We start from the raw sequence: 14092 nt of genomic DNA on the forward strand, positions 1-14092 counted from the left end.
GCTTCTCACATAAATGAGATAACTATAACTAAGAGTTTGGCTTCTTATTCTGCTGGAAGTTTGAGAAGCAAGTTTCTGATGTGGGGGGACTACTCATCCTCCTATTTACTGAGTCCCATATATGAAGCTGCTTCACTTTTGTTTTAAAAGCAGCTTTTATTACAGGCTAGCTTTTCACCAGTGAGAAATTAGGGTTCAAGTCTCAAAGCAAAGCTGAGGTTCGCTGCATCATCTCCATCCTCAGGGGCCTGCAATCCCTAGGGTGAGTCCAGGACATGCGTTAGCAGAGACAGTGTGGCATGATGGGGTGGGCATTCAACACTTGAAGTGTGCATTACTTACCAGAATATTTGACACACTCACAAATTAAATAGCAAAACATTTTAATCCATTAATTCTAAAAATAACAGAGACATTTTATATCCAGTACCACCTCTTCAAAAGTCTGCTGCAGATCAGACAGTCAGACTGCCAAGTACAAAGGCAGACAGCAGAGTTAAAGATGCAGTTTGGGACTGAGACCATCAAGGGGATATTTTCTTCCCCTCTGTTCATAAACCTAAGTTGTCAGCTTAAAAAATCCTTAGAAGGAAAGAGAAAGCTTTCTTATGCAAGGAAACCCTTCTCTTTATTTTAAATCTGTCTGCAATGTTTGAAGGCGAAATAGATAATAAGCAAACCTACCTCTTAAGTACATGGATCTCAGCTGAACTCCTGGGACTATACACTGTGGTTTAGTTCTATTTCTACCAACACTGTGATGTGAGGTACTATGGTCTTTTAGTTATAAGAGGTGTTAGAAATGAATGCCCACTCACATTTAATAATAGCTTATCTAGCACACAACTCTGCAGCATAATACCAATAATGGGAGTGTTTTAAAGCAGGGTGGAGAAGAAAGTAGACATTAATACAACTTAAGGTTTGCTTTGTCCTTCCCTTCTTTTTACAATGAGAATTCAGCTCATAAACAAAACTTTGCAGAATGTCCATATTGTCCTTTGGCCCCACCACATTCCAAACTTCTGACATCTGGTCCCAAGCCCTTAGTGCCTCAAGCTTTAGTGATGTATCCTTCTCGGATGAGGAAATCATAGATTTTCCGGGTTTTGTTCACATCTATCTTGATGAGTGCTCTTGCTTGTGCCAGTCTCAAGCCTCCTTGCTTGTTACATTCGTTCAATAAAGCAGACTTGTATTCTAAATAGGCTCCAGGGACCAACCTCACCATCTGACAGAGCTGCAAGACATGACAAATTTAATAAACATTAACATCTGTCATTCTCATAATTTAATCCAGCAGGTATAGCAAAAATTTTTTAGAAGTGACATCAACCGCCAACTATTTATAGGAGTTGATGAGTGGCTGGACCACATTCCATTTAGTCTCTTCTTTGGAAAGAACACTCCCTAAGGACAAATACCCAGGAAGAAAGCCAGGCTGTGATGCTAGGAGAGCCTTTAGCACATGCAGGCTGGCACAGAGGCCTGGCTGTGACAGGGAACAGAGATCTGTGTTCCTGAGGAGTAGGCTGGCTCACTCAGGTGAGCACTGAACATCCAGGTTGAGGCCCAGCATGATTCCAATGATCAGGGAAGAGCCATAGGCACTGCAAGGGTGCAGGGTACAGAAACTTGGATTCCCAAGAGTGAATCGCATTATTTTTAGTACCAGCATAAAGCAGCAGTCCCTGCTTTTGTAATTACATTTCCTACTTTGAAGGAAAAGGAAATATAGAGACCTTGCTAAAAAAAGGCTGCTTTGCTAAAAATCTAGAAAAGTTGGCTCAATTCTAGTTCACCTGCTACATTATCCAGCAAGGGCAGTCTGAGGTCACCATTATATGGGTAAGGATAAAAAAAAGCTTGACATTTCAGGCCATTCAATATTTGAAACAGACTGGCCTGTGACCTTCTTTAGCAAGACATGAAATATACATTGCCTTCTACCCCAAAACCAGTTTTTATTGTTCTTGGTCGATAAAATTAGACTAAACTCCTACACTAAGATTCTTCCTTATTATCTGACCTGAACTAATGATAGAAAGTGGTAGATGGGAAACAACCTTGGGAATTATAAAAGGAGCAAGGAGAAGCAAAAGAAAAATTTTTCTTTTGAAATGGACTTCAGAGCTATGACACATTTGGTGGGAAAATTCTTGCTGATAACTCTTAGGAGGGTAGATTTAAATTTTAGAAACAAGCAAAATCAATATGATGAAAAGTCTAATGATTGTAATTGGAAATAAAAGGAGGTCACATTGCTTTTTTAATAAAAATTAATGTGTAGCATTCTTTATGCTTATAAACATGCTGTGGAGACAATCATAAAAGTGATTTAAGTGGGGTCGGTGCCTGTAGCACAGTGGTTATGGCGCCAGCCACATACACTAAAGGTGGTGGGTTCAAACCCAGCCCAGGCCAGCTAAACAAATGCGACAAAAAAATAGCCGGGCGTTGTGGCAGGTGCCTATAAGTCCCAGCTATTTGGGAGGCTGAAGCAAGATAATCCCTTAAGCCTAAGAGTTTGAGGTTGCTGTGAGCTGTGACGCCACAGCACTCTACTGAGGGCAACATAATGAAACACTGTCTCAAAAAAAAAAAAAAAGATTTAAGTGATGGTTATGGTATTGAAATAAGTGTAGTACTTTTCAAAGACACCATTCTAATAGGAAATAACTATTTTCATGAAAAAGTTATTTTTAGGTTTATAGTGCTTAATAATAGAGGGGCACATGGTAAATGTTCAATAAATGATATTTGGTATTATTTAATTTACATGTAACATGTTATTTCCCTAAAAGAGGAATCACAGCAGGGTGACAAGGTGAAGAGTTGGTTCTTTAGTTCTTGGACTTAGGATACACCCCCCCTATAGTGGGTTTGTAATGATGATTCAGTGAATAATCAGCCTCTCTTCTTTTTCCTCTAGGCTCCCTCCATCCCATTACCTCCTTTTCTTTTTCATTCAGCTTCTCTGTGCCAGGGAGGCCAGTGAGGTTCAAGGGTGGTGCACTCCGTCTACCTACGATACAGACAGAAAAGGGTATAGATTTCATAGGAGTCACAATTCCTCAGGTATAAAGTGTGAAAAAGTTGACTGCAGCCAGGCCTGTTAGCTATAGACTCGCTGTATCAAGGCAGCTGCAGGAATCTTGTTGCTCCATCCCCTCAGGCCTGTTTAGCTAGCAACAGGGATATCCTAACAGTTACTTGAAAATAAAAATGGTAATTTATGTGCCCTGAATTATCTGTTCAGGGCATGTGAATTACCTAAGACCACTAAAATACAGTCAATCATACATACCTTAGCATCAAATATAACTACTTAGCATAGTAGTTATCCCCTATTTGTTCCTAACCACATAGGAGACTATACAATCTGAAGCCCAGATGTCAACGTTAAGAAAGGTCGTAATTGCCTGCCTAGACAGCTGATGAATGGAAATAACAACTCTGCAGGAGAGACATTCCCTAATCCTCACCACTCTGCCAGCAGTAAAGGCAAAGATGGTAATTAAGCAAGTACTATGTGCCTTCAGATCAAAGGCAGACTGTTAGGCCAGCAAAAGGCACTTCTTATTTATTATGTGAGGGAAATATCTGTTCCTTCCAAAGTAGCCCCATTAACCTGAAAGATCCACACACAGAAACAATGAACCATTATATAGCAAAGGGGCTGAGGTCAACTCACATACCTGAGAAATAAACCCAAGTAAGAGGTCATTGGTCAGAATGGGAAGTTTGTTATACAAATTTTTTTGGTTTTACTTTGAATATAATTACTGTCCAGTTGGAGAAATCAGTTGTTTTTCAGGTGGGGCTGAAAAATGGGAGGGACCATTACAATCTGCTCTGTTGGAAAATAGGCTTTTCTGTAATATCAACAAAGGAAATAAAGGCTTACACTAAATGTTCAAAAAGGGACACAAAATCATTTAGTTCCTCACAAAATTCACCAAAGCTACGCCATAATCAACGGTGTCAGGCTTCAAGAGTTTCACTGCCCTAAATAGCAACTCAGAGAATAAAGGAGAACAAGGGGTCTCCTGAACCTAAATATAAAGGGTAAGGGAGGCTAATGCCAGCCTCAGAAGAAAAAATGAATGAGTGAGGATGGTTCAGAAAACCCAAAAACTAATGCTGCACAATCATTTTACCCAGTTACTTTTTTTTTAGTTAGTATTATTATAACTTATTTGTATGACTATATTTAGATTTGGGGAGGAGTTGGAAGCAAGAAACTTACAAAATACAATTTGGATTCCACTTTCTTGGCTACTTCCTAAAAGGCTCCCTTTTCTCCTTTAAGAATTAATACTTATGGGCGGTGCCTGTGGCTCCAAGGGGTTAGTGAGCCGGCCCCATATGCCGGAGGTGGCAGGTTCAAACCCAGCCCTGGCCAAAAAACGCAAATAAATAAATAAATAAAAAGAGTGGAATGCACAAAAAAAAAAAAAAGGAATTAATACATAATTGCTGGATAGCTGGGCGTTGTGGTGGGCGCTTATAGTCCCAGCTACTTGGGAGGCTGAGGCAAGAGAATCGCTTAAGCCCAAGAGTTTGAGGCTGCTGTGAGCTGTGATGCTACCGCACTCTACTGAGGTAACTGACTCAGTCTCAAAAAAAAAAAGAAGAAATAAATAATTGCTGGAAACAAAAGAATGCAGGAAAAAAAATTATCCTCCTCAGTGTGGCCTTATCTGAGCCCTGTCTAGAGCCTGAATCTACCTATCTAGATCCTCAGTCTCCTAAGAGACTTTAAAGATCTGTTCCAAGCTGCCAAAAAATGATGAAATGGTGAATAGGTCACTTTTTTTTTTTTTTGGAGACAGAGTCTCAGTCTGTTGCCCAGGCTAGAGTATGCTGTGCCATGTGTCCTGCTCACAGCAACCTCAAACTCCTGTTTTCAAGTGATCCTCTTGCCTCAGCCTTCTGAGTAGCTGGGACTATAGGCACCCACCACAAGCCACCACAGTGAAGTTTTTCTTCCTTGTCTCTTCTTCTTAATTTTTTTTTTTTTTTGTAGAGACAGAGTCTCACTTTATGGCCCTCGGTAGAGTGCCGTGGCCTCACACAGCTCACAGCAACCTCCAACTCCTGGGCTTAAGCGATTCTCTTGCCTCAGCCTCCCGAGTAGCTGGGACTACAGGCGCCTGCCACAACGCCCGGCTATTTTTTGGTTGAAGTTTGGCCGGGGCCGGGTTTGAACCCGCCACCCTCGGTATATGGGGCCGGCGTCCCACCAACTGAGCCACAGGCGCCGCCCTCTTAATTATTTTTTTTTGAGATAAGAGTCTCCCTCTGACACCCTGGGTAGAGTGCAGTTGCATCATCATATCTCATAGCAACTTCAAACCCTTGGGCTCAAGCGATCCTCTTACCTCAACCTCCCCCATAGCTAGGACTACAGGCACCCACCACCACACCCAGCTAGTTTTTTCTACTTTTAGTAGAGACAGGGTCTCTCTCTTGCTCAGATTGATCTTGAACTCTCCACAAGCCTCAACCTCCCAGAGAGCTAGGATTACGGGGTGAGTGCCTGGCCAATAGGCCACTTTTTGACTACTCCATCCCTAATCAGTGTAGTAGTCTGTATGTTCTGATTAGAAGAAATTGCTAATCTCTCTCTCTCTTTTTTTTTTTTTTGATAGAGACAGAGTCTCACTTTATGGCCCTCGGTAGAGTGCCGTGGGCTCACACAGCTCACAGCAACCTCCAACTCCTGGGCTTAAGCGATTCTCTTGCCTCAGCCTCCGGAGTAGCTGGGACTACAGGCACCCGCCACAACGCCCAGCTATTTTTTGGTTGCAGTTTGGCCAGGGTCGGGTTTGAACCCGTCACCCTTGTATATGGGGCCGGCGCCTTACCGACTGAGCCACTTGCTAATCTCTCATATGGTGCAAGAATGACTATTTGGAGATAGACTGTGTTATGATCCATTACTTCACTTCCAAGAAACAAAGTCAACAGAATCCTTTGTGATTAACCTTTGCAATTTTCAACTTGCTGGGCTTACCAGTGTTGCTGGGAGGGCTTCACTTGTTTCTGTCTGTGTAGATTTTACATTTCCTGATTTTTGTGTATCTGTAAACTTTCATTATGACCCATGTAACCAAGAGAACAGCCAAATAAACACCACAGTCTTGGTTCAAGCTTTAACTAATACCTCTCCAAATTTCTTTCTTTCTTTCTTTTTTTTATGAGACAGAGTCTCAAGCTTTCGCTCTGGGTAAAATGCTGTGGCATCATACCTCACAGCAACCTCCAATTCTTGGGCTCAAGCGATCCTCTTGCTTCAGTTTTTCTATTTTTAGTAGAGACAGGGTCTTGCAAAAAATTTTACTCAGGTTGGTTTAGAACTTGTAAGCTCAAGCTATTCACCCACCTCAGCCTCCCAGAGTGCTAGGATTACAGGTGTGAGCAACCTTGCTTGGTCCAAATTCCTTTTTTTTTTTTGAGACAGACTCTCACTCTGTAGCTCTTGGTGGAGTGCTGTGGCATCTCAAAGCAACGGCAAGAAAGAGTTCCTAAATAGCTGGTCTCAAGAAAGAAAGAGTTCCTAAATAGCTAGGACTACAGGCACCCACCACCAACACCTGGCTAGTTTTTCTATTTTTAGTAGATATGGAGGGTTTCACTCTTGCTCAGGCTAATCTTGAACTCCTGAACTCAAGCAATCTATCCGCCTCAGCCGCCTCCCAGAGTGCTAGGATTTCAGGCGTAAGCCACTGTGGCTGGCCAGCTGAATTCCCAATCATTGAGTATCAATCACCAAGAATCAGCATATGGCATCATCTTACTCTGTTTAATCTCAAAATAGGACATACTCAAAGAGGTAAAGCTAAGCAACAGAAATACCTAAGGTCTCCAACTTATAATCTTTTGACTTTCTTGCAACTAACATGCTTCTTTGCTCATACATAATTATCAGATAAAAAGGTTTTAATTTACCTCCGGTCAGACAAATCTCAAAATTTGTGGTGGATTCAACTGTAATATACTAACTGCTCATAAACATTAGTAAAATAAAGACACTACCTCTCTGGAGTTCTTGTTCACTCTGAGGGGAATCCCTATCTTGCCATGAATAATCTGAAAACATGCTTATGTTTATATATTGGGCTAAAAATTATCATTACTCTGCCTATGCTCACTGCTCTCACAGAGGGAGAAGACTGGGGGTTCGCCACATCCCTCAGAATGCAAACTTTACAATCAAGACTTACTCTGGCCTGAGATTTAATTACCTGAATTCGAAGCCATTGGAATGGAAGGACTCAGGCCGGAATCACTACAACAAAGAAGAACAACCTAAACTTAGGACATATCAAAGAAAGCAATTTCCAAAAGCCCCTGTGGGACTGGGTGCCATTCATCAGGTTAGTGACTCTGAAGAGATAGTGAGATATTGTTCTATGCTATATAGGATAACTCACTATACCGACCTATGAAGAAATCTGTTGAGGAAAAATAAAATCCTCAGAAACAGGAACATAATTCTCCACTGAGAATCAAGCCAGTAGATATGGAGAGGGAGAGAAGGCATAGGCGGGAGGCTGTGGGGAAATTCACTCATTTTTACAAATAAGCTCAAGTAGCAAAGTATGATTCTAGGAAGCCAGCTCTCATTCTCAAAATCGTCAGTACCACACTGTTCCTTAGTTCCGTCTGAATTCTTTAGCTACCCAATTATTATTATTCTGCCATTTAGGATGCCCACAGAGGTGTTCAAAAATACATGTGAAGGCCAAAGTAACCCAGAAGGAGTACCACCATCACCCCGGACAAATTACTCACATGTCAGCTTGCCGGCGGAGCCACTGTTGGCAAGCACTACTGTCCTGGATATACTGGAGAACTTCAGAGAGCATGGTGCGTTTAAGGCGCTCCTCCTCTCGTGTCTTCTTGAGGTGATCATATGTTCTAGCACCTAGAGATGAAGAAAACGCCAGGGCCGTAGCAACACACAGCAGAACTGAAGGGACTCCTAACTGACTAGCAGTTTCTCTGTCTTTCTTTAGTTTCCTTTGCAAAGCTGCTTTCAGTTAGTTTTCCAAGAGCAAAGTACATTTCCTCAAGTCTGAAATTCCCCCCTTATTTTTATTTATTTATTTCTTTTTTTTTTTTGAGTATCCTGATTGGACTATATTTTTAAGGGTAAAGTTTTCTTTCTTTCTTTCTTTTTTATTGTTGGGGATTCATTGTTATTTATTTAATTTCTTTCAGACAAGGTTCCCCCTCTGTTGCCTAAGCTAGAGTACAGCAACATCATCATAGCTCACTGCACCCTCCAACTCCTGGGCTCAAGCCAATCTTCCCACCTTGGCCTCTCAAAGTGCTAGGATTACAGGCATGAGCCACCTGGCTCAGGGCCTGGCTGAAATCCCCTTCTTAACACTAAATGAAATAAATTTATTCTTTTTCTATCTTTTTTGTTTGTTTGTTTTGTTTTTTGCAGTTTTTGGCCAGGGCTGGGTTTGAACCCACCACCTTCGGCATATGGGGCCAGTGCCCTGCCCCTTTGAGCCACAGGCACCACCCTCTTTTCCTATCTTTAAGAAATCTGGGGCTGGGCGGCGCCTGTGGCTCAAAGGGGTAGAGCGCCAGTCCCAGATGCCGGAGGTGGCGGGTTCAAACCTAGCTCCGGCCAAAAAAAAACTGTGCAAAAAAAATAAATAAATAGCAGCAAACTCTTTAAAAAAAAAAAAAAAAGAAATTTGGGGTCTGGGCGGCGCCTGTGGCTCAGTTGGTAAGGCGCCGGCTCCATATACCGAGGGTGGCAGCTTCAAACCCAGCCCGGCTGAACTGCAACCAAAAAATAGCCAGGTGTTGTGGTGGGCGCCTGTAGTCCCAGCTACTTGGGAGGCTGAGGCAAGAGAATCGCTTAAGCCCAGGAGTTGGAGGTTGCTGTGGGCTGTGTGAGGCCACAGCACTCTACCAAGGGCCATAAAGTGAGACTCTGCCTCTACAAAAAAAAAAGAAATTTGGGGCCAGGTGTAATGATGCACACCTGTGGTCCCAGCCACTCAGAAGGCTGAGGCAGGACAATCACTTGAGCCTAGGAGTTTCAAGGCTGCAGTGAGCTAAGACTGTGCTACTGCATTCCATAGACCAAGAACCTTGAGAGAGAGAAAGAAATTTTGAATAAAAACTGAAAAGTACAAAGAAAAAAAGACCATTCATATTTTCACTCTCAAAAAAGTAACTTTTGCTACTGTCTTATCTGTTCCTGTTCTGTTTTTTATTTTTATTTTTTGTAGAGACAGAGTCTCACTTTATGGCCCTCGGTAGAGTGCTATGGCATCACACAGCTCACAGCAACCTCCAACTCCTGGGCTTAAGTGATTCTCTTGCCTCAGCCTCCCAAGTAGCTGGGACTACAGGTGCCCACCACAATGCCCGGCTATTTTTTGGTTGCAGTTTGGCTGGAGCCAGGTTTGAACCCGCCACCCTCAGTATATGGGGCCGGCGCCCTACCGACTGAGCCACAGGTGCCGCCCCATGTTTTTTGTTTTTTTTTTTTAAATCTTTTGAAGTCACACAAGTACTGTAGGCATAAGGTCTTTCTTAAAAAAACATTAGTTTTTTTTTTTTTTTGTGGAGACAGAGTCTCACTTTGTCATCCTTGGTAGAGCAGTATGGCATCGTAGCTCATTGCAACCTCAGCCTCCCAAGTATACACCAGCCCTGGTGTATGTGGCCGGCACCCTAACCACTGAGCTATGGGCACCAAGTCTGGTGTCAGCCCTTTTAAAACTCTTTTTTAGAAGCCATAGTAGAATACTAAATCTGAAGCAGTACCTCTGTTTTCTCTGTCTCATAACTTTTACTCTATCTCAGATAACATGCATAAAGATATTTACAGGGATTAAATAGATAAAACATTACTGGAAAGACTAAAGACATTATGAAAAAGGAAAGCAATTCACAATACCTCAGAGACTTCCTCTGTGTGTTTAGAAGACACCTGCCCCTCTGATACATGTACGTAGCTGAAATGAAGCGTACTTACTACAAAAATTGGTAATGCCTGCTGTTCTATATTCTTGAAGCCTCTTGATTTCCCTCCGGAGTTCAAATTCCACTGTTCCCCCCAAAAAGAATGAAGAAAAAGAATTAGAAAAAAAGTCAACATCAATGAGCACTTTTGATATTGAATATTTTCAGTAATTCTGCCTTATGTAAAAGATTTGATAATTTCATTTGGGGAACCCTATATAGTCGGTAACTTCTCATTAGAAATTTTACCCACAAGCTCAAAGAAACCTACTCCAGCTGTCTCCAGAGGCAGCAGCTGAGACTCTCCTAGAAAACTTAGTGAAATGGCTGAATTCATTTGTCTACAAAAGGAACAAAGACAGTATTTTTTTTTTTTGAGACAGAGCCTCAAGCTATCGCCCTGGGTAGAGTGCTATGGTGTCACAGCTCACAGCAACCTCCAACTCCTGGGCTTAAGGAGCCTCAGGCCTCCTCAGCCTCCCAAGTAGCTGGGACTACAGGCGCCTGCCCACAATGCCTGGCTATTTTTTGGTAGTTGTCACTGTTGTTTGGCAGACCCGGGCTGGATTCGATCTCTCCAGCTCTGGTATATGTCGCTGGTGCCTTAGCCGTTTGAGCTACAGGTGCCAAGCCATGAACAAAGATAGTATTTTATACAACCAAGTTTTCTTGCTCTACCTATCTCTGTTAGAAATTCTACTCACATGACCAAATTCTTTTTTTGGAGACAGCATCTTACTTTGTCACCCTTGGTAGAGTGCTGTTGCATCATAGCTCACAGCAACCTCAAACTCTTGGGCTCAAGTGATTCTCCTGCTTCAGTCTCCCAAGTAGCTGGGATTATAGGTGCCTACCACCATACTCAGCTATTTTTAAAGATAAGGTCTTATTCTGGCTCAGGCTGGTCTCGAACCTGTGAACTCAGGCAATCCACCCACCTCGGCCTCCCATGTGCTAGGGTTACAGGCATCAGCCATTGTGCCTGGCCCTCATGACCAAATTCTTTTATGAAATTGTCCCTAATACGATGTGATATAGACCTTATGTAAAAGCATGACAAAAACTCTGTGCTCAAGTCCCAGGTAGTTTCTTAATCACTTTTTTCCTATAGGGACAAAAGACCATTGTATTTTCCATAAACCAAAGCTTTCTGCCTCCTCTGAGCACACAGATCAGGTTGTACTGGTTAGGTTATTATGTGCTAAAACATTCAAATTTGGGTGCTACTGAAACAAAGAATGAAGGAAGAGCTGGACAATCCATGGAGTATAGTTTCTCAGGAGTGACACATAAACCAGGGATGAAACAAACTGGGACAGGAAGTAAAGGATCGGTCACCCAGAACAAACCACAGAAGAATACTAACCAAACAGGGTATCTGGTGAGGACAATAAACCTGGCTCACATGAATGTCCCCAATGCTATGTCAGAAATATTCACATGACGAGGACAGGAATAAGAGGACTGGTAAAGTACCATCCCCAAACTAAACTTTAGAGCCAAATACACAAATTTCATGATGGAAGGTATAGAATGAGCCACCAAGTCTAAATTGTTTGGACTTACTGCCATAACAACTTTAACTTTTTAGAGTGAAAAAACAAATGGTAACTGGGTAAAGCTCTCTTAGGAATACCAGAAAAAGACAAGAGAATAATGGAGTCTTGCCTCCACGAGTCATCCAACTCTGCCTCACCTTAAAACTAGTTTTAATAGTAAGATATTTATAACAAAATAATGATTTCTGGAATTTACTTCAAAATAATCCAGTTGACAGCAGGAGGGAAGGGGAGTGGGTTGTAAAGATGAAATCAGACTAGCCATGTGTGGATAACTGAAGTTGGGTGATGGGATACATGGGGTTCATTATATTATTATCTCTACTTCTATAAACACTTGAAAAGTTCCATAAGAAAAAGTAGGGAGAAAAACTACTAAACTGCTGTTTATCTGGGTAAAAAGCAAGCCACTAGGCTTATTAACTTCTCCTCTCGCACCCTCACAGTACCAAATTTATCTCATGGTAATAAAGGGGAACAAAGACAGAAATATCCATTTATTTATTTATAGAACTTCACATAAAACACATCATTACCTTTTCTATTTATATAAATACACAAACACAAAAATGTTTGCTTGTCTCAAAAACCACCTTACATGCATGGCTTTCAATGAACTTGTCATGTTCCACTGGCCCGACAATCCTTGCAAATCGCCTCATTGTTTCATAGAGGTCTTGGACCTCCTTGGGATACCGACGTTCCATTACTACAGAGAAAGTAAAACACAACCGTGTCATGAAAAATGTTAGGATCACTAAGTTTTCTGCATGTTTTTGAAAGGACAGTATTCTACATGACTAACTTAACCATGACAGGAAGCAAACAGGAACCCAAGAATGCAAAAACACTAATTATCCTGACAACAACATCATAGCTACTATCCCACAGGGATGTTGTTACCACTAGAGATCATCTCCACTACTGAGCTCTACTAGTCTCCCACACCTCATTGTATTTTAATGTGCACAGAGGCAAGGACAGCTAGCAGCAAATGAAAAGACAGTTAAAGGCAGATCTTGCATTCTTTTTTTTTTTTTTTTTTGGCCGGGGCTGGGTTTGAACCCACCACCTCGGTGGCCAAAATTTATGGCATTAATTCCTGCAGGAAAACAAGGAAATTGCAGACACAACAATCCACCTTCAAGAGGTAGATCAGCTGGGAAAAAGTACGTAACCTCTCCATGTCCTACTGAAATCTTCTTCCTACCTATACATCCTCAAATGAGATATATATTTCTTCATTCTCCATATGGGTCATTTTGCTTTTTTCTAACCTAAATCAAGTATTACATCTTAATTCACTACTGAAGTAATATTTGACATCATTATCATGCAAGTAAATGGTTATACATACATGGCAGCCAGGGCCAGCAACTCTGGGTATCCCCACTGACCAAACTTCCAATCAAAAGAGGTATCAGCAAAGATGGGGAGTAAAACTGACCAACAATAACTGGCAGGTCCAAGTAGCTAGAACTCTTAAACTTCTATTTGGTCATTTCGATGTGAAAATCAGTAGTGCTAGGTTAGTTCTATCTACTCTTGGGACTAACGATACAGGCTCTTACTTATGATAGTTATTTAAGTTAGAGTAAGTCCTCCTGGGCGGCGCCTGTGGCTCAGTGAGCAGGGCACCGGCCCCATATACCGAGGGTGGCGGGTTCAAACCCAGCCCTGGCCAAACTGCAACAAAAAAATAGCCGGGCATTGTGGCGGGTGCCTGTAGTCCCAGCTGCTCGGGAGGCTAAGGCAAGAGAATCACGTAAGCCCAAGAGTTAGAGGTTGCTGTGAGCTGAGTGACGCCACGGCACTCTACCCGAGGGCGGTACAGTGAGACTCTGTCTCTACAAAAAAAAAAAAAAAAAAATAGAATAAGTCCTCCCTTCAGGTGAATTTCTTACCTTGCAAGAGACATTCTTAGCCACAAATTATAGAAGCTGATTTAATGAGGAGCTAAAGACTGATTATTTTCACTACAAAAACATCCTCCTCACTGGGTGTAATCCTAGCACTCTGGGAGGCCAAGGTGGAAAGTTCCCATGAGCTTAAGAGTTTGAGACCAGCCTGAGAAGAGCAAGATTCTGTCTCTAAAAATAGCTGTGCATTGTGGCAGGCCCTTACAGTCCCAACTACTCAGGAGGATGAGGTAGGAGGATCCTTGACCCCAGAAATTTGAGGTGGTAGTGAGGTGTGATGATGTCACTGCATTCTACCCAGGACAATAGAGTGTCTCAAAAAGATAAATAAATAAATAAAGGGGAAAATGCAGAGTGCCCACAAAGTTCGTGTGCAATTTTAAATAGTTACAGTTATTTAAATTGCACATGAACTTTATAGTCACCGTTCATGTAATAGAAAGCAAAACAATAATGGACTTACAATGTGACATATCTATGATCATGGCTACATTTTAAAAAACTAAATATAGGAGCAGTGCCTGTGGCTCAAAGGAGTAGGGTGCCGGCCCCATATACCGGAGGTGGTGGGTTCAAACCCAGCCCCAGCCAAAAACTGAAAAACAAAAACCA

At 42.0% G+C, this 14092-nt stretch overlaps 1 protein-coding gene across 2 annotated transcripts in view; it reads right to left on the reverse strand.

The window, feature by feature from the left end:
• Nucleotides 1–366: 366 nt before the first annotated feature.
• The window catches only part of TADA2A (transcriptional adaptor 2A), a 67856-nt gene continuing 54130 nt past the window's right edge, over nucleotides 367–14092 (reverse strand). For both annotated transcript variants that reach the window (XM_053570275.1, XM_053570277.1), the window contains exons 11-16: nucleotides 12160–12270; nucleotides 10016–10087; nucleotides 7801–7933; nucleotides 7251–7294; nucleotides 2952–3025; nucleotides 367–1240 (exon numbers count right to left, since the gene is read on the reverse strand). In XM_053570275.1, the coding sequence (XP_053426250.1) occupies nucleotides 1055–1240; nucleotides 2952–3025; nucleotides 7251–7294; nucleotides 7801–7933; nucleotides 10016–10087; nucleotides 12160–12270 (620 nt within the window). In that variant the 3' untranslated portion in view covers nucleotides 367–1054. The remainder of the gene's footprint in view (nucleotides 1241–2951; nucleotides 3026–7250; nucleotides 7295–7800; nucleotides 7934–10015; nucleotides 10088–12159; nucleotides 12271–14092) is intronic.

Source organism: Nycticebus coucang, chromosome 18, assembly GCF_027406575.1.
Source record: "Nycticebus coucang isolate mNycCou1 chromosome 18, mNycCou1.pri, whole genome shotgun sequence".
Taxonomy (NCBI): Eukaryota; Metazoa; Chordata; class Mammalia; order Primates; family Lorisidae; genus Nycticebus; species Nycticebus coucang.